Source organism: Sminthopsis crassicaudata, chromosome 4 (genome assembly GCF_048593235.1).
Source record: "Sminthopsis crassicaudata isolate SCR6 chromosome 4, ASM4859323v1, whole genome shotgun sequence".
Taxonomy (NCBI): Eukaryota; Metazoa; Chordata; class Mammalia; order Dasyuromorphia; family Dasyuridae; genus Sminthopsis; species Sminthopsis crassicaudata.
The window spans coordinates 244,290,676-244,312,239 of NC_133620.1; the positions used below are offsets into that span (position 1 = coordinate 244,290,676).

The window sequence follows — 21,564 nt, forward strand, 5'->3', positions numbered from 1 at the left end:
CCTGGAAGATAGACTGAGGAGAAGAGAATAATTAGAAAGAAACATTATAAGACCAATCATTGCAGATGCTAAGAATTAATGACAAAGTAACAGGCATAATAACTAAAATAAAATGTATTGTCAGAAATGTATAATGCAATAGCATTACTGATAGTGTACAAGAGACAGTAGGTACAAGAGACAGAATAACCCAAGTCTGTATCTACCTGCCTGCCTCCCTCCTTTCCTTCCTCCCCCCGCCCCCCACCCTGTTTCTCTTTCTTCCTTTTTTTAAACAAATCAACTAGAGATTACAGAAGAGTTTTATTATGTTATATAGATAGTATGTTATATGGAAGGATGATGGAAACATAAATATGAGATTCAAACAGTATGCAAAAAGGTGCATATGGAAAGTGATCTGCATCACATAGAGAAAGCACCTACTTCAATTAAACCAATAAGATCAATAAATCAACAAAATACTAGAAAAATATCTAAAACATTTGTAATGTATACTATTGCACATTGCTTTGAAGAAATTAAGTTGAGTAAAAGAGGTGGTACTAGTGCTAAGCCTTAAAGGAAGGATAAGATTTGAGTTGGTAGAGAATAGGTACTGCAGGGAAGATGGAGAATAGGATGTGATGACATTTTTTCATTTAATATTTATTAAACACCTATTATGTAAAGACATATAAATAAACCAGACTATAGAAGGTTTGTGTTGAGAGAGAAAACTAATGGAAAATTAAAGGAACTTACAGAAAATATTAAAGATTATGGAGTTTGATTTTGATCCTACAGTCAGTAAGATACAATTTGCATATATCCAAGAATAAGAAACAGTTCAGACATCAGACAAATGAAATAAATAAGCAAACTCCTAATGCTTTAATTTTTAAGCAAGTTACCAGTTTATAAAACCCAATGTCAAGAGGTATTTGAACAACAAAATAATATGAGACTTGTTGTATAAGCAAGACCAACTTATTATACACTTTATTCGATAACAAAATGTCTCATTTATGATGAATTCCACTATATTGTGATTTGCAAATTCTATCCAGTGGCCCAAAATTGTATTTGAAACACCAGGATGAAAGAATTTGTTCAGATGCTTGGAATTTAAACATATCTAATCTTTTCTGGTTTTTTAATGGATAATGCAAAATTTGCCCAGCTTACCTCTTCCATAAGGTTATATACAATATTTTTATCAATCTACAATCTTATGGAGCCTAATAAAGTGCCAAGAACATAATAAATATTCAAAAAAAATTGACAAGCTAAATCTGTCATAAGAATCTACAATCACATGAAAATAAAACACATTTATTCAATAATAATAAATCGCTCGTTTTCCTACAAGGAAAAATATTTGTGATTAATTCCAAAAGACTAGCAAAAAAAAAAAAAAAATACTGTTCAAATCAAAGACATACATTTATCAGGATCAAAAGCCTTTTGCTGACTCGATAATTTAATTCACTTTCAAAGAAAAAAACAAAACATTAGAGTGATGGATAACATTTGAGAATTTAGATATTGGCCATATTCAAAGAGCAAAAAAAGAGTAAGATTTTTATATACTCTACAACATCAGAACAACAAATTCGATGAAAGATTTGTTTAAGTAAAACGCAATTTGAAAAACAAAACTGAGTACAGCATAAAAACCACAAAAACTTAACTTCACTTGTTAAGATAAAATTATAATAAGACAAACATTCAACATACAAACAGAAATTTTCTATCTACAAATAATTTTCTATATTAACATGACAATGGAAAACCAAAAAATGTCAGTATTCGTAGTATTTTCTTGATAATACTGAATCATAAAAATGCAAAAATGAGAATTTTAATTATAAGGTTTTACTATCTTAATAACAACTAGCAATTTAAGTTTTTTTAAAGGGTAGAGACAGAAGGTGATCATAAAATCAAATTCATCATCAAAGAGTGGTAGAATGGACAGGTCAGACAGTAAAGTATCACTGGGATATGGTAAAGGAGCAGGGAGAATTGGAGATTTGGACAAGGGTAACCAGTCTTCTTTTCAATCTTCTCAAGCCAGCACAGCCATGGCTATTTGTATAGAACACAAGAAAAAAATGTCCCATCTCTTTAAAATAAAAAAAAAAAAAAAAAAAATCTCCCAACAATAGTATCATTCACCTCTTTTATCTAGTCCAAGAAAAACCCTAGGATCTTTCTAGATAGAGAGGGCAAAGTTAAGACCTAAGAACTAAAACACTTCTGCCAAGAAGTTATAAGACAGCTGAAATGATAGATTCAAGAAAGAAAGAACAGAGGACAAAACAATTCAAGGAACAGTTTAGAGAGTTTGAACTCAAGAATTCTATTCATCAGAAATGGATGAAATTCATCTGTTTCATTGAATGTCCATCTTTTTCTCTAAAAGATGATACTCAATTTTGCTGGATAATTGATTTTTGGCTGCAATCCAAGTTCCTTTGCCCTTCAAGAATTCAATAATTCCCTGTCTTCAATTATTTTAAAGTGGAAGCTTCTAGGTTCTGGGTAATCCTGCTTGTGGCTCTTCGATATTTAAATTGTTTCCTTCTGGCTGCTTGCAACATTTTCTTCTTGATTTCATAATTCTGAAATTTAGCTATGATGTTCCTTGAAATTTTCATTTAGCAAATTAGAAGAACATAGGATAGATTACCTCTCAGACCTGTGGAGGAGGAAGGAATTTGTGACCAAAGAAGAACAAGAGATCATTATTGATCACAAAATAGAAAATTTTGACTATATCAAATTGAAAAATTTTTGTACAAACAAAACAAATGCAGACAAGATGAAAAGGGAAGTAATAAACTGGGGAAAAAAATTTTTTTTTACAGTCAAAGGTTCTGATAAAGGCTTCATTTCCAAAATATATAGAGAAGTGACTCTAATTTATAAGAAATCAAGCCATTCTTCAATTGATAAATGGTCAAAGGAATGAACAGACAATTCTCAGATGAAGACATTGAAACTATTTCCAGCCATATGAAAAGATGCTCCAAGTCATCATTAATCAGAGAAATGCAAATTAAGACAACTCTGCAATACCACGACACACCTGTCAGATTGGCTAGAATGACAGGGAAAGATAATGCAGAATGTTGGAGGGGATGTGGGAAAACTGGGACACTGATACATTGGTGGAATTGTGAATACATCCAGCCATTATGGAGAGCGATTTGGAACTATGCCCAAAAAGTTATCAAACTGTGCGTACCCTTTGATCCAGCAGGGCTACTACTGGGCTTATATCCCAAAGAAATACTAAAGAAGGGAAAGGGACCTATATGTGCCAAAATATTTGCGGCAACCCTTTTTGTAGTGGCTAGGAACTGGGAAATGAATATGCCCATCAGTTAGAGAATGGTTGGGTAAATTGTCATATATGAATGTTATGGAATATTATTTTTCTATAAGAAATGACCAACAGGATGAATACAGAGAGGCTTGGAGAGACCTACATGAACTGATGCTGAGTGAAATGAGCAGAACCAGGAGATCATTATACACTTCAACAACAATACTCTTTGAGGATGTATTCTGATGGAAGTGGATATCTTCAACAAAGAGAAGATCTAATTTAGTTCCAATTGATCAATGATGGACAGAATCAGCTACACCCAGAGAAGGAACACTGGGAAATGAGTGTAAACTGTTTGCATTTTTGTTTTTCTTCCCAGGTTATTTTTACCTTCTGAATCCAATTCTTCCTATACAGGAAGAAATTCGGTTCTGCACACATATATTGTATGTAGGATATACTATAATATATTTAACAGGTATGAGACTGTCTGCTATCTAGGAGAGGGGGTAGAGGGAAGGAGGGGAAAATTCGGAACAGAAGTGAGTGCAAGGGAGAATGTAAAAAATTACCCAAACATATGGACTGTCAAAAAAAAAGTTATAATTATAAAATTAATAATTTTTTTTTTTAAAAATGACCAGCAGGATGATTTCAGAAAGGCCTGAAGAGACTTACATGAACTGATGCTGAGTGAAATAAGCAGGACTAGGAGATCCTTGTATACTTCAGCAACAATAGTATATGATGATCAATTCTGATGGATGTGGCCATTTTCAACCATGAGATGAACCAAATCACTTCCAATAGAGCAGTAATGAACTGAACCAGCTACGCCCAGCAAAAGTACTCTGGGAAATGAGTATGAACCACTACATAGAATTCCCAATCCCTCTATTTTTGTCCACCTGCATTTTTGATTTCCTTCACAGATTAATTAATTGTACATTATTTCAAAGTCCGATTCTTCTTGTGTATGTGTGTGTGTGTGTATATGTGTATATATATACTTTAACATATTTAACATATATTGGTCTACCTGCCATCTGGGGGAGGGAGTGAGGGGAAGGAGGGGAAAAATTGGAACAAAAGGTTTTGTAATTGTCAATGCTGAAAAATACCCTTGTAAATAAAAAGCTATAATAAAGAAAAAAGAAAGAAAGAAATTTCCATTTGGGTCTCTTTCAGGAAGTGATTGGTGAATTCTTTCAATGGCTTTAAATTTTAACCTCTGGTTCTAGGACATCCGGGCAATTTTTCTTGATAATTTTCTGAAAGATGATGTCTAGAGGCTCTTTTTTCATCATGAAAAGTCCAATAATTCTTAGATTGTCTCTCCTAGATCTATATTCCAGTTCAATTGTTTTTCCAGTGAGGTATTTTATATTTTCTTCTATTTTTTTACATTTTTTGAGCTTTGTTTGACTAATTAATGAATTCTCATTAATTCACTCACTTTCATTTATTCAATTCTAATTTTTACTGCATTATTTTTCTTCAGTTAGCTTTTTTATCTCCTTTTGCATTTGGCCAATTGAACTCCTCTATGAAGTATTTTTTGTTTATCGCATTTTTTTTCCATTTCACAGATTTTGTTTCTCAATGACTTGGTTTCTTTTCATATTTGTTTTGTAAGGAGTTATATGCTTTTTCATCAAGTGTACTTTTAAGGAGTTTTCTTCATATAATTTTTGGTTTTCCTTTTTCAGAGCCTCTTGTAAAGATCTCATTTCCTTTCCCCATTTTTTTTTTCTAACTCTTTTAAGATCTTTTTTGAATTCTTTCAAGAGAGCCTTGTGAAATTGGGACCCTCATATCACCCTTTGGGACTCCATCTGGAGCTGATTTGCCTTTAGGATCATCAGGATTTGAGGTCTATTCTTTTTTTCCATAAAAGCTGTCTATGGTCAGAGTTCTTTTTGCTTTTTTGTTCATTTTTTTAAAAGTTGAGGTCTGCTCTTAAGGCATAGGGACCACAGCTACTTTAGTTTGCCCTAGGGCAGTTCTGCTGACTGACTTTCAGTGCTGGGTAGGTATGGCCAAGTCTGCCTTTCTTCTGGGGCTAGATTCCCAGGTGCTCTAGCTCCCAAATCCAGCTCTCTGACCCAGGCTCTCTAAGTTGCAATCTGGGCTCAGATGCCTCTCCCTCTGCCTGACTGAAACAGATCTGTTCCTAAAGTTCTTCCAAAAGTATCTTCTTCTGGAAATGTGTTGTACTCCAAATATTTGTAGATTCTGTCACTCCAAAACCAGTTTACAGGCTCAATCTGCTATTAATTTGAGAGAAGCTCAGAGGAGGCCACATAGAGGTGTGTCTACTCTTCACCATCTTGGCTCTACCCCTGAACTCAAGAATTCTAATAAGATTCAAAAGACAGACTTGATCTTAGCTGCTATTACATTTTCATACTGTCTGGCTAAGATACATTTCAAAGGCATTTGTTAAAAATAAGAAAGTACAACCCAGCAAAAAAAACTATGGGAATGAGTGTGGACCACAACATAGCATTTCCACTCTTTCTGTTATTGTCTGCTTGCATTTTTGTTTTCCTTCTCAGGTTACTTTTACCTTCTTTCTAAATCCAATTTTTCTTGTGCAGCAAGATATAAATATGTATACATATATTGGATTTAACATATACTTTAACATATTTAACATGTACTGGACGATCTGTCACCTAGGGGAGGGAAAGGAAGGGAAAAATTTGAACAGAAGGTTGTGCAAGGGTCAATGTTGGAAAATTACCCATACATATGTTTTGTAAATAAAAAGCTATAATTATAAAAGGAAGGAAGGAAGGAAGGAAGGGAGGGAGGGAGGGAGAGAGGGAGGGAAGGAAGACTGCATAATAGCCTCCGGCTGAAGATACCAGAAACCTCTTTTTCTTCTTTTTTTTTTTTTTTATTTAGAATTTTTTTTCCCACAGTATATATGCATGAGTAATTTTTTTAAAAAATATTATCCCTCACATTCATTTTTCCAAATTATCCCCCCCCTCCCTCCACTCCCTCCCCCCGATGACAGGCAATCCCATACATTTTACATGTGTTACAATATAACCTAGATACAATATATTTGTATAAATACCATTTTCTTGTTGCACATTAAGTATTAGATTCTGAAGGTATAAGTAACCTGGGTAGATAGACAGTAGTGCTAACAATTTACATTCACTTCCCAGTGTTCCTTCTCTGGGTGTAGTTATTTCTGTCCATCATTGATCAACTGGAAGTGAGTTGGAGCTTCTTTATGTTGAAGATATCCACTTCCATCAGAATACATCTTCATACAGTATTGTTGTTGAAGTGTACAGCGATCTTCTGGTTCTATTCATTTCACTCAGCATCAGTTGATTTAAGTCTCTCCAAGCCTCTCTGTATTCCTCCTGCTGGTCATTTCTTACAGAGCAATCATATTCCATAACCTTCATATACCACAATTTATCCAACCATTCTCCAATTGATAGACATCCATTCAACTTCCAGTTTCTAGCTACAACAAAAAGAGCATTTTGGCACATACAGGTCCCTTTCCGCTCTTTAGTATTTCTTTGGGATATAATCCCAATAGCAGCAATGCTGGGTCAAAGGGTATGCACAGTTTGATAACTTTTTGGGCATAGTTCCAAATTGCTCTCCAGAATGGCTGGATTCTTTCACAACTCCACCAGCAATGTATTAGTGTCCCAGTTTTCCCACATCTCCTCCAACATTCATCATTATTTGTTCCTGTCATCTTAGCCAATCTGACAAGTGTGTAGTGGTATCTCAGAGTTGTCTTAATTTGCATTTCTCTGATCAGTAGTGATTTGGAACACTCTTTCATATGAGTGGATATAGTTTCAATTTCATCATTGAGAATTGTCTGTTCATATCCTTTGACCATTTATCAATTGGAGAATGGTTTGATTTCTTATAAATTAGGGTCAGTTCTCTATATATTTTGGAAATGAGACCTTTGTCAGAACCTTTACTTTTAAAAATATTTTCCCAATTTGTTACTTCCCTTCTAATCTTGTTTGCATTAGTATTGTTTGTACAGAAACTTTTTAGTTTGATGTAATCAAAATCTTCTATTTTGTGATCAATAATGATCTCTAGTTCTCCTCTGGTCATAAATTCCTTCCTTCCCCACAGGTCTGAGAGGTAGACTATTTTCTGCAGAAAACTCTTCTAAGAAGAAAAAATCACTAATGCCCACAGAGGAAATGGTAGCAAATGGCTCTAGAGACAGCACCTCAGTTGAGAACTACAGCTGAAATAAAGACAAAGAAAAAGTGATAAGCCTGAGTCACAGAAAGGGCAAAAATGACAGTTTTTTTGGGGGGGGTGGGGAGAGGCCACCTATCAGAGCAAATACCCTCTACCTTACCCCCCAGAGGAGGGTGGAAGTAGCAGAAAAAGGGAAGAGGCTTTTATGGACTCTGTAAACAGCTGCTAACTGAAAAGAAACTGAAACAAAGATGTGCTACTTATCAAGAAACAGAAGGGACAGCCAACCAGCAAGGAGAGGCTAAGACATAAGGCCCAGTGGGGAGCAGGCCGAGCACAGAATAAATCCATCACATCCAAAGGCGAGTGGCCACAAGAGCAGCACAGACCTTTCTCCCACATATGTGGTCACATATTTATGTGAGGTGTTTGGTGCATTTTAAGTCACATAATAAAGGGCAGTGTTCCCTTCCACCCCAGACCAGAGATTTCATCAGCATGGAGAATTCTAGAATGCTGAAATTCTTTGTCACTGAAAAATCAAGAACTCTTCTGTAGCTCAGTCTCCAAGAAGTTCAATGACTAAAGTCCCTAGTCATCCAGGTAGACCAGTGCACACTAAATAAGACCTAAAAGTGACCACAGATGATCTCATAAAATGGAATGATCTGATTAAGTTATTCTGGATCTCACTAAAATTAGGGCAACTAGCAAAATCCACATGGCACTTTTTGCTATTATTTCTAATACATTTGTCATACATTATTGTACAGAAGTAGAATGATGCCATGGAATGGGGTTGGATTTGAAGTCAGAACTTGCATGAGAATCTTGTCTCGGCACTTACTACCTAAGGACCTTGGCAAAGCCATGACATCTGAGACCCTTTTTCTACCTTTTATCTTTTCCAGTAACATCAAGGACTAGATGACCTCAGAGGTCCCCTTTGAGCAAACACCAAGAAATGCACCCAAGGTAGCATGAAAGGAATATAAATCAATTTTTAAAAAGCTATAACCAGTTAGAGTAGGAGAGGGAACCTGGTGGGCCACAAACTTATAAGACATTGCCCTATGAGGGAGGAAGCACAGACCCCAAGAAACGAAGTCACTGGGCAGAGTAAACAGGGCAGGGCCAAGGGAAAAAACCCCTCTGCTGGAACACTCAAACAAAGGTTTAGGTGGACTCCCCTCACTCTTTTAGAGGAAGCTTTTCTTAGGAACTGCTGATCTAGGTACATGTTTAACTCTGGTCCAGCTAAAGGAATGTCCTAGGATTCTTTCTTATCTGATTAGAAAGGAAAAGAAGACCCAAAAACTGAAACATTTTCTGACAATAAATTAGAGAACAATTAAACTGACAGATTCAAAAGAGATAGTAAAGGGCCAAACAGTTCAAGGTAAAGTTTACACAAAATTTCAACTCTTTAGAAAAGAACAGAAGAGTTTTGTTTTTAGATAGATCAGTTAAGTCACCAAGATCATGTCTAACTCTGAGCACTACCTACCTACCCATCAGCACTTGTACCTCCTAAGGATTATCATTAGCTGCTAAAGTTAAAGCCCTGGTTTTGGTTCTGACATATGTTTTATCAATGTTTGTTCATAATGCCCCTATTAGAAGACTGTAAGCTCCATGAGGGAAGAAGCTATAACTAATTTAAATTTTTTTATCTTCCCCAAGACAATACTCAGTATTTATTTATTATCTGCTAAATAAAGACATGATACTTCTCTGAGCAGTCCCATATATGGATAATATCCATTACTCAAAATATACCCTGGCAGAAGAAAAAGTCAGAATCACTATTGTGGACCCAATAAGTCTTTTGCTATACAACTGTATACACGTGCTATACAAAATGAGTAAAACATGGTTCCTTCTTCCAATACTTAAGTAAGAAAAGCAATGTCTATGACAACTGAAAAACTCTGAACAATTGTTCATATTATAAAAATAGAGGCTGAACTAGATGGTCTCAAAAATTCTTTCCAGGTCTACATTCTTAAGGTCTGTAAATGAAGAGAAAGAGTTGAGTATGAACAATGTTTTAAAGAGGAAAAAAAAAAATCATCAGTAAACTGTTCTCTAGACTAACAGTCAGTAAATCAGACAAAACCTCCTTTGATGTTTCTAAAACTTTAAAAGCCATTAATTCTCAGGTACCATGGTGAAGATGTAACCGTCTTTATATATATAGATATAGATAGTGACTATAATCTAGCCAGGTTTAAATTACTTCTCTATGTTATTTAAAGTGATTAGAGAATAAATCACATAAGAAAAGAATTGAAAAATATATGAAACTAAAATTGAGATTCCATTTCTAAATACAACTTCTATTTGTTCAAAGCATATTAGAAATAATGTTTTAATATTTTTACATGAAAGACGAAATATTAGTCCTAATATGCTTTGACCTAATGAATGTATAGTCACGACTGACATTTTATAACTTATAGTCTCTAATTGTTTCAAGGTGCTAATCTTATCTGCAATCAGTGCTCCTTTAAATCAGTTACTAGGGGCTTATACTTGTAATAAATACCTTAAATCAGGATAGGAATTACCTGTTTAATCAACAACTTATGAAGATGGGTTAGTAAGGTGTCAAGTATATAAAACTTGATTCACAATAATAGCAATGACTATGACCAAACAAACCAGTTTCTTTATTTTCCCATGAAGAGAACAAGGATATGGATGAAAGAAAATTACATAGTCTCCACCCAGAAAGTAAGTAAATAATAGGCTACTAAGAAGAATAAATCTGTATCTGTATCTGTAACTTGATTCAAAACTATCTTTGAAAGAGCACAAGTATGACACCTTTTCAGTATTATTATACAACATTACAGTGGTACCACATCAAACCATGGTCAATAGCCATGACAATAAATTTAATTAAAAAAAAAAAATCATAGGGGAAAAGTAATTAAAAAAAAAAAAAATTAAAAACAGACCCAAGTGGAGACAGTAAGTCAAAGTCCAAGAGTTCTCATACTAGCTCTGTCACTAACCCCTTCCATAAAGTCACAGGGGAAAGCCACTGACAAAAATAAATCCATAGGAAAAAAATAAGTACCCAAAGGTTACATATAGATTTAAGAAAGGATTATGATTTTGTGGAACTTCAAATATTTGCAGATTTCCCTGGACAACTACAATGAAGAACATCTTAAATAATATAGAACATGTTGTTTTGCTTGGACCCAGAAAGCATAGCTAGGAGGAAAGCATAGAAATTGCAGAGAAAAAGACTTTAAGGTCCATATATAAGATACAAGAAAAAATTCCCTCACCATTAATGTTATAAAATGTGGAAAAAGATGCCTTCCAGAGATTCTGAAAAAATGGTTGGATGAGCCACTTGCTTGGATAATGGGATCACAACCCTAGAGTTAAAGAAACCTTAGAAGTCCTATAGTTCAACTCACTCAATTTACAGATTGAGAAAAATTACGTAGACAAAGTTAAAGTATTTTGCTCAAGGTCATACATGTACTAAGTAGCAGAGCCAGGATATGAACCTGGGTCCGCTCTCCTTTAATCCAGGACTCTCCACAACACTCCTCTGCCCTGCTTGGATAACACAGGGAAAGAAAGTCTCAAAAGGAATGGAACTACTAACACTGGACATTTTTGACCTCTTTCAAAGAAAGCTTCTGTTTTCCCAGGCAAGATGGAGTAGATACCCACTGCACAGGAGGTAGAAAAGGAAAAAACATTCTATATATCTTTCTTAAGAAATGTATGGAGATTTCAGAGATTCTAAAGATTCTTTTCCTTTCTTTAGTAGCAAGGAAAACCAAAGTTGTCTAAACAAGAAAACCTAGGAGAAGCAGCAAGGTAGACCCTCTTACCTCTTACCATACTATTCTTTCACAAAGTCAATGACTCTCATCTCTAGGAAGAAAACCCAAATTTATATTTCAGTTTCTAATATCTCAACTGCCTATACACCTCTACATAGATGTTGCCACTAGCACCTTTAACTCAACATGCCCAAACTATTATTTTAACTTTCCCCCAAACCTCTACTGGAACTCTGCCATTTCTCTGAGAAGCACCACTTTTCATTCTTATTTCCCATACTTGAAATCTTAGTGTTATCTTTGATTCTTCATTTTCCTGACCTCTTCTATTCTCATAGTAATCATTGTAGTACAATGCCCTCAACAACACCTTCCTCTAATATCTGACAACTTCCTTCCCACATATCCATCCTTTCCCTCGTTTTTCATACCATGTGGAAATATGTATAGAAGAATTGCACATGTTTAACATATATTAGATTACTTGCTATCTAGGGGAGGGAGTGGGGGAAGGGAGGGAAAAAATTTGGAATGCAAAGTTTTATGAAAGTGAATGTTGAAAATAATCTATGCATGTGTTTTGAAAATAAAAAGCTTTAATAATAATAAAAAAATAATCTCTGCTAGAAACCAAACAGATTAATCTTTCCTTCTGGAACCCACAATGTGGTTACCTTTGTATTAAAGTTTATTCTAATGCCTACAATGTTTTCCTTTTTTTTTATTCGCTGTATTACTACTTATCCTTTAAAGATCAATTTAAATAGCACTTTCTTAATAAAGATTTCCTTAACATACATTTTGTCAGTAAAAAAAAAAATCTGCTTCATCAGTCCTATTAGGGTCTGAAAATACCTTTGCTGCACAGGAGATTCTTGTTCATTTGTGGGTTGGAGTAGATGACTTCTAGAATCCAATCCAACTATGTAATTCTGGAATTGAAGATCAGGGGTTAGGTTGGGTTCCATCAATTACTAGCTATATGACCTTGGGCTAGTCATTAAAACACTATCTCAAGTTTTTACATTTGTAAAATGTGGATAACAATGTGTTCAAATCAGTAAACATTTATTCAGTGACTATATAGTTAGAAGTGCATAAATGAAAAGGTCTCATAAATACAAAGATTCAGATTTGGAAGTAATCTCAGAGATCATCTTGCCCAACTCTCCTTTTACGATGAGGAAATCAAAGCCCAAAGAGAAATGACTTGCTCAAGTCAGACATATAATCAGTAGCAAAGAAATTTGAGATCTAAAACAAAGTCATATCTAGGATCCGAGCTCTAAAGCTGTAATGAATTACTGTCATGTAGTCCAACTATTTCATTTTAAAGACAAGGAAACAGAAAATTTGGTCAACATCACACAAAAAAATTACAAATATAGAAAGCAGAATCAGAACATATATATATACACTATGGCAATTTATATAACAATAGGAACAGAGATAAGAACTGGACTTGTGATTTTCAAGGAAAAAAACTCAGCTGAGAAAATCACCAATACAGATCAGTGTCTGCTCTGAAACACTGCAACAATGACAACAAAAAATGGTGATAGTAATAAAATATTTTTTTTAAATGCAAGGAAGATTGATAGAACTCAGTCTTAAATGGAATCACTTATAAACAACATATAGTTAATCATAAAAATCAAATAGTTTAATAAATGCAAAAATTCCCCAGTTATCCCACTTCTTTAGGAAATGTAGCTACATATTATCCACTGCTTTTACTCTTAGTGACACCATGGACCACACTTCTATAGTATTTTTTCTTGGCAAAGAATGGAAGTTGTTTTGCCATTTCCTTCTCTAGTAGATTAAGATAAACAGAGGTTGTCATTTGTTATTCATCCTTTGTTTTCAAAAGTTGATAGGTTGGATTTAGGTGAAACAGAAATGCACAAAATTGTCAGCCACATTGTCTCTTCCAGAATCACTGAAAACCAGCGTCAGGACAAAGTTGATAACCCCGCCAATGGCCCAGGATGACCTTGGCATCTCTGATACCTGCCTAGGCTCTAAGCATTCCATAGTATGTGCTTCTGTCTCCTTCATGGTCATTCATACAAATGGTTCTCATCCCTACATCTTGCCAGGGAAGTCTTCACAAACTTGGAGGTAACAGATCCGTACAGGTTTGAGACTTCTCAGGTTGTTTAGCCACATATGCCTAGAAGGTTCACCTGGGTGTGGCCACTGCACATGCCATAGCTTCCAGGATCACACACACAGAGAGTTAAGTATCTGAGACTGGATTTGAACACATCTCCAGGTCCAGCACTCTATCACTGAGCCATCTAGCTCCTTCCACTATTTTGCACCTACATCAATTAAAGTATCAAATACAATCTGTAGGGTTAGTCTCCCAAAGATTACTCCCAAAGATCTCTTTTCTTACCCATTGTAATTTAAGATCAAAAAGCACTATCTCTACCATACAGCTTTGAAAATAGCAACATTGCTGAGTGAAATGAGCAGAACCAGAAGATCACTATACACTTCAACAACAATACTGTATGAGGATGTATTCTGATGGAAGTGGAAATCTTCAACATAAAGAAGATCCAACTCACTTCCAGTGGATCAATGATGGACAGAAATAACTATACCCAGAGAAGGAACACTGGGAAGCGAATGTAAATTGTTAGCACTTCTGTCTATCTACCCAGGTTACTTATACCTTCAGAATCTAATAATTAATGTGCAACAAGAAAATGGTATTTATACAAATATATTGTATCTAGGTTATATTGTAACACATGTAAAATGTATGGGATTACCTGCCATTGGGGGGAGGTAGTGGAGGGAGGGAGGGGATAATTTGGAAAAATGAATAATAAAAAAAAAAAGAAAATAGCAACATTTTCATGACTATCATAACTACCTTTTCTGGGGTCTCCCAGAAATCCACTTTTAGAATGGATATTTAAGTATGCGTGCACCAGTTGGGAAAAGGGGAGGAGGGGAGGAATGTGGAGAATAAGGAACAAAAGGAATATAAGTAGAAGAATCAGCAAAATCTTAAAAGAGTTATTATAAAGGTCAAAGGACTCACTAGTCCAAGAATTCCCTTTATGGCATCCCTGACAAGCAGTGAACCAGCTTCTGCCAGAACACTTCAATATCAAAGAATCTTTTTTTTTAAAATCACAAAATATCCCACTATTTTTTGGAGATAGCTCTAATAGTTTAGAACATTAGCTCACTATTTATTTGGACAACATCCTTCTCCCTATACAAATTCTACCCATTAGTTTAAGGTTTTGTTTTTTTGTTTTTTGTTTTACCTTTTGTAGTTTTGCTACATCTTAATACTTAAAGCTCTGTGAAAATTCTTCGAAGCTGGGATGTAGCTACAATTAAGAGTGGAGATCTATTCCTGAAAATAAAGTAACTATACACAAATTTGAGAGGGATGTAGATTGGTGTTGCAACCTCCAACTGTCAAGCACAGAAGCAGTATCACTCAAGAAAGAGTAAGTAAAGTTATTCTACAGAGGAATACACTTTTTTAAGCTTTCAAACTGTTGAATTTTGTTTTTTGTTTTGTTTTGAATGGTATTTTTCCCCCAATACATGCAGATAGTTTTCAACATTCACCTTCAAAAAACCTTGTGTTCCAGATTTTTTCCCCTTCCCAAAATAGCAAGCAATCCAATATAACTTAAATCTGTGCAATTTTTCTAAACATATTTCCATATTCATGCTGAACAACAGAAAAATTAGATCAAAAGAGAAAAAAACCACGAGAAATAAAAAAAAAAAATCAAGCAAACAAACAATTTAAAAAGGTGAAAATACTATGTTTTGATACACAATCAGTCTGTATATCTCTTTCTTGGATGTGAATGACTTTTTCTTCCATCACAAATCTATTGAAATTGTCTTGAATCACTTCATTCTTGAAAAGAGCCAAGTTCATCACAGTTGATCATCACATAACCTTATTGTTACTGTGCAAAATATTCTCCTGGTTCTATTCACTTCATTCAGCATTAGTTCATGTAAGTCTCTCCAGGACTCTTTGAAATTATCCTGTTGATCGTTCCTTATAGAGCAATAATATTCCAAAACATTCATATACCATAATTTATTCAGCCGTTTCCCAACTGAGGGCATCCACTCGATTTGTGGATTACTTCTACAAAAAGGGCTGCTACAAACATTTCCCCCTCTTTTAAGAACTCTTTGGGATACAGACCCAGAAGAGACATAGTTGAATCAAAGGATATGCCTTTGGCCATAGTTCCAAACTGCTTTTCAGAATGGTTGGATCATTTCACAATTCCACCAATAATGCATCAATGTCCCAGTTTTCCCACATCCCCTCCAACATTTGTCATTATCTTTTCCTGTCATCTTAGGAAATCTAAAAGGTGTGAAGTAGTAAGAGGAATATTTTTGACAAGTTCTTTAAACACCAAATAGGAAGATCCAGCTTTCCTTCACAGTTCCAATTTAGCAGCAAAGTTAATAATGGCTGGGACTTTAGATTTTGTTACATATGGCTTGATAGAGAGCTACCTGCATCCAGAAAGAGGATTGTGGGGACTGAATGGCATCACAACACAGTATTTTCATTTTTTGTTGTTGTTGTTGTTTGCTTGGTTTTTAATTTCATTCTAATTTTTTTTCCTTTTTAATCTGATTTTCTTGTGCAGCATGATAAAGATGGAAATATGTATAGAAGAATTGCACATGTTTAACATATATTGGATTACTTGCTGTGTATGGGAGGGAGAAAAAATTTGGAACACAAGATTTTGCAAGGGTGAATGGACATATACATATATTTAAAGAAGGGAGGAGAGGTAAAAGAAGGGGAAAAGGGAGGGGGAGTAAGAAAGAGAAGGGGAAGAAAAAGAGGAGGGGGAAGAAGAAGAATGAGGGGAGAGAGGCCTTAGATTCCTCCTGGGACAAAGTTAGGAATTCAAGGATAGCTGAGGATTTCTGCTCTATAGAAAGCAAATGTAATGATAACTGTGGAAATATGTATAGAAGAATTGCACATGTTTAACACATATTGGATCACTTGCTGTCTAGGGAAGGGAATGGGGGGAAGGGAGGGAAATAATTTGGAACACAAGGTTTTGCAAGAGTGAATGTTGAAAATTAAATTATCTATGTACGTTTTGAAAATAAAAAGCTTTAATTAAAAAAATAATTAAATAAAAAGAAATTTAAAATTAATTTTTAAAAGGTAATCAAATACAAGAATTATGGGAAGAAAAGTTAGAGAAGAGGATTTGGAAACCTGTAACTAACTGTAAAATTCTGCCTGCCCAATATTTCTTTTACCAATTTGCCTTGGGCAAGGTACAATCACTCTAGGTCATATTGGAAGGAGGGACGGGAAGATGATCAGATTATATGATCTCTAAATTCTCTTACAACTAGGAATTCTAAGATTCTGTTTACTCCTAGAGTGCCTGAGTAACTTGTACCTATATATTTTCATAAGATTACCTTGCCAGTAACTGGCTGAACAAGTGACACGAATTTTTCATTAATGAGATTTTATATATATATATATATATATATATATATATATATATATATAAAATCAAAACCATCCTTTTAACTTCTTTTTGGTACAAATTTGGTTGATGAGGTTTCAAATGATTGCAATTATTTTTCAGATTGGCAAGGTGCCCAAATTTCTCAAGTGTTCCATCCATAATCTAGTACCAATAGGGTTACTCAAATTCCCACAGAATGAAGGAGAAGACTTGGGAGAGGAAACATAGCTCTATCTGTTTGTTCAGATTCCCAAGTTTCCAGACAGTCCTTGGTAAGAGTAAGATCAATAGCAGGAACTTAGCCTGTATCATCCTTTTCCTTTTTCAAAAGTGACTTCCTAAACAATCAATATAGGAAAGGAAGACAGGAGACTGAGAACTCAGGAAGATTTTAAAATCAGATTTACAGAGTTCTGTTACCTACTGTATAAAGAAGTTAAGTTTTAATTTTGGTAAATATGCCTGGAGATCAGCAAGCCAAGTCCTAACCTGCTTCTTTTTAAAGGTATAAATTTGAAAACAAATTGTATGCTATACTAAAAACCATGAAAAAACTCAAGAGAGGTTCCTTAGAGAAAAATATTTATACATGTAATGGAACCCATGATGAAACCAGTATTGTGGAACAAGACTAAAAAAAACTTAGGTTGTGTGTGTGTCTCTCTCTCTCTCTCTCTCTCTCTCTCTCTCTCTCTGTGTGTGTGTGTGTGTGTGTCTCTCTCTCTCTCTCTCTGTGTGTGTGTCTCTCTCTCTGTGTGTCTCTGTCTCTGTCTCTGTCTCTCTCTGTGTCTCTCTCTCTGTCTGTCTCTGTCTCTCTCTGTCTCTGTCTGTCTCTGTCTGTCTCTCTCTCTCTCTGTGTGTGTGTGTGTGTGTGTGTGTGTGTCTCTCTCTCTCTCTGTGTGTGTGTCTCTCTCTCTCTGTGTCTCTGTCTCTGTCTGTGTCTCTCTCTCTCTCTCTCTCTCTCTCTCTCTCTCTCTCTCTCTCTCTCTCTCTCTCTCTCTCTCTCTCTCGACCGAGGCCAACTCTTCTGAACTCAGATCATTCTGACTTGAAGGCTGCTCCTCTATCCATTGCACTACTTTCTGCCCCCAAGCCTAAATATAATATTTCTGAAGTATAAAATAAGATAACTGTCAAAATAAATAAATAAATACATTTTTAAAAAGAAACAATTCAATCATGTTCCTTTCCTCACTGGGAAAAGCTGTGTTGAAGTAGAATGAGAACTGATGGATGGAAGCAGGCTTCAGAGGTAGGAAAGGAAAGCTTAGGTTCAAATCCAGCCTCTGACAAGTACCAGCTGTTCAACAATGAGCAAGTCAATTAATAAACCTCTCAGGGTTTTTAGGCAATTCTCTCAGAGCTGACCTGCATTGGTAGGCAGTTTCCTTATCCAAGATTTCCCTATACCTGGGAAGTCAAAGGTCTAGCCCATATCTTCATTATTATTCCCCAGGTACAAATAGGGTCAAACTATTTAGTATTTTGCCCTCCATCACGTCTATCCACTTCTATCCACCCCAAACCTACTAATACAACAACAACAACTAAACAAAGAAATTAACTATTTATTCTGGTGGGCATATGAGTTTTAAAAGATAATTTAGGATGTTGTAAATAGCACTAGAAAATGCAACATCAGCTCACAGATTCATAAAATTTTAGAGATGGAAAAAACTGTGCAGGTTTATTTAGTCCAGCACCTCCAATCTACAGATGAAAAAACTGAGGTACAGAGAAATAAAGTCCTTTATCTAAGTTTATACATCTAGCAAATGACAAAGCCTGGCAAATAAGATTAACAAATTACCATTTGTCAGTGTATTTAACTGTTATCACCTAAAATGATTACATTACATGTAACAGTATTCTCAAACATATACACAAGTTTATTTGATCACACAACAGGAATAATTAAAATTTCAACTGCTGTCAAAATTATGATTTTCGTTTAAAGAAAAAAAAAGAAAAAAAGCTTCCCCCAAAAAGTTACATGAGATTAAGAAGTGTCATTCAAATTAATGTGAATCAAAATGTCTATTTTAACAGTCTGAAAGACATGCCCACCTTCACTACTAGAGGTTAAGAAACTTTCTGATTTTTGGACTGCTTAGTCTCTAAGCAAGGATTGCAAAGGCACCGAAACATGACTCATGTAGTTAATATGGGGGGTGGATAAGAAGCCTCAGGAAAAGACTAGGTCAAATAATGCCCGGAATTTCAAACACTGCCAAGAATAGTCTTTGCTTTTGGATAAATTTACCTACTTCCCAGTGAATAACACACCAATGCAACCATACAATCTTTTTTTTTTAAACGGAGCTGCTTATAAAGCCACTGAAACATTTTTTTTAATCTAAGTTTCTGAAATGGTAAATGTCTACCCTAAAACGAATGAGCTATATATACATATGTATCTATATACGTGTATATATATGTATATGTGTGTATGTGTCACAGCCTGTGGTTTAAAAAAAAACTCTCCAACAGAACAAACAAAAATCAGGTGTTTTATGTCTTTGGACCAATAAAATGCATTCCTGACCTTTAGTAGGCAATTGCCCTCCTCCCCAGCAAGAGACACGCTCCTGCAAAGAGCTCCAGCATCTGGCCTTTCAGAGCTTCGGGGCTGGGAACACAGTTTACACCCAGGCTCACTGTGCACTGAGCCTCCAAGAATGACTCGTGATCAGCCTTATCCACCACCACCACCCCCACTAGCAAAAAAAAAAAAAAAAAAAACCCTCAAAACCCAGAAAATGCCCACCTAAATTCACATACTGTCATCCCCCTCCTCACTCCATCTAAAAACGGGCAGCACGCCCTTCTCCTCGGGGGAAGCGAGGACAAGCGCCCCAAAGCGCAAACGAGGGCATCACCAACACCCGCAGGGCAGCAGGGGCACAGTGCGGGGGAAGGACGAGCCCCTCAGACGGGTCCGTCTGGGACAACACCCCGGCCCCCTCCACTTCTGGGCAGCCCTAAGTTTGGAAGCGCTAGATGACCCCGATGATCAAGAGGCTTCCGGGCGCGGGTCGCCCCCCGCACAGCAGAGGACCAAGGTCCGGCCGAGGAAGGGGCACCGCGGCCACCGGCTCCCCCTTTCCCAGCAGGCGGCGTGGGGGCGGAGGGCGGGGTGGGGAAAGGGTGACCGCGCCCCCGGGCCTGAAACCCAAGCCGGTGGCGAGGGCCGGCGGCTCGGCCCGGGGCGCCCTCGAGTGCGGCTCGTGCTGCTCAGCCCCCGGAGCCCCGGACGCCTGCAACCCGCCCCGGGCCTCGCTCGCTCGCTCGCTACCTTTGGCCTCGCAGTCGGCGCAGTACTTGTTGTCCTCCTCCCGGAGCAGCTTGGACAGGATCAGCTGGTGCTGCTCATTCAGCTTCTGAGCCTTCTCCCGGCACGAGCGCGTCGCCATCGCGGGGCCGGGCCGGGGGCAGCCGAGCCGAGGACCGGCGCTAGGTCTAGGGGAGGCGGCCGGGCCGAACACACCTGGCACCGCCAGCAGAGAGACCGAGAGGCGGCGGCGGAGCGAGCAGCGGCACCAGCGGCAGCACCAGCGGCGGCAGCAGCGCCGACGTGTCTCCGCCTCCTCGTAGCACGCCGGCCCGCACGCACGGCCCCAGCCGGCCACTGGGAGGGAGGGAGGGACGGAGTGAGGAAAAGAGGCGAGAGCCGACTTCCGGGCCGGTTCTGAAGGAAGAACCCCGGCTCCCCACACCCTCCCCCGAGCAGGCTGGGCTCACTGCGCACGCGCCGGGCTCCCAGAGCCCCGCCAGGTCTGCGCTCTTCGAGCAGACATGCGCAAAAGCCCTCTTCTGGAATTCTTGTCATTCCCCTTCCCCTAACCCCGGGATTATTGGGCAATAGTCAGGAATGTGCATAATACTGGGATTAAATTTGTAGTTATTGTTCACTCCTGTCTGCCTCCTCGAAACCATTCGGGGTTTTCTTAGCAAAGATACTTGTAATTTCCTTTTGCTCATTTTACAGATGAGGAAACTGAGGCAATTAAATGACTTGCTGAGGGTCATAAAACTAGTGTCTGAGGCCAGATTTGAACTCGGGAACAATGGGTCTTCCTAACTCCCTAACGTCCTCTTGGCTAGCTGGCTGCCCTGTTTTACATTTAGGGCCTATTAATCAGAGTTCATTAATCAAGCAACCGCACCCTAATGAGCACTTACTGTGTCTCAGACAATAGCGAAAAAAAATTTTAATAACTTGTTTTGAAATAACCTGACCCTTGAGTCAGAAGTCCTAGCGTCAACAATAGTCAATTTTCTAAAAAATTAGTATAATTAGAATTTGCCATCCTGACCTCATAAAGTTTCAGTGAAAATAAAATCATCTTGTAGAGCATCAAAGAAGGGAAATACTATTATTTTTGGACTAACAAAATAAATGAAGTTTCCAGGTATCCAGCTGATCACTATTAGGTCGTGACCAAGCTCAGCTAAGCTAGTCTGACATTTATAAGTGCCTAGTATGGACCAGACGCTGTGTTAAGAATTATAGTTGTATATTTAACATGTATTGGTCAACCTACCATGGAGAGGGAGGAGGAGGGGAAAAATTAGAACAAAAGGTTTGGCAATTGTCAATGTTGTAAAATTACTCATGCATATATCTGGTAAATAAAACTATTAAAATATTAAAAAAAAAAAAAAAAAAGAACTATAGTTATAAAGAAAGGCAAAA

The 21,564-nt window shown here is 37.0% G+C and overlaps 1 protein-coding gene across 2 annotated transcripts in view; it reads right to left on the minus strand.

Annotated features, from left to right (window-relative positions):
- The window catches only part of SMAP1 (small ArfGAP 1), a 187,139-nt gene extending 166,616 nt beyond the window's left edge, over positions 1-20,523 (minus strand). Inside the window, exon 1 of one of the 2 annotated variants that reach the window (XM_074310560.1) lies at positions 20,164-20,523. In XM_074310560.1, coding sequence (XP_074166661.1) covers positions 20,164-20,281 — 118 coding nt within the window. In that variant the 5' untranslated portion in view covers positions 20,282-20,523. The remainder of the gene's footprint in view (positions 1-20,163) is intronic. The other variant, XM_074310563.1, reaches the window with a different exon arrangement.
- Positions 20,524-21,564: the final 1,041 nt, after the last annotated feature.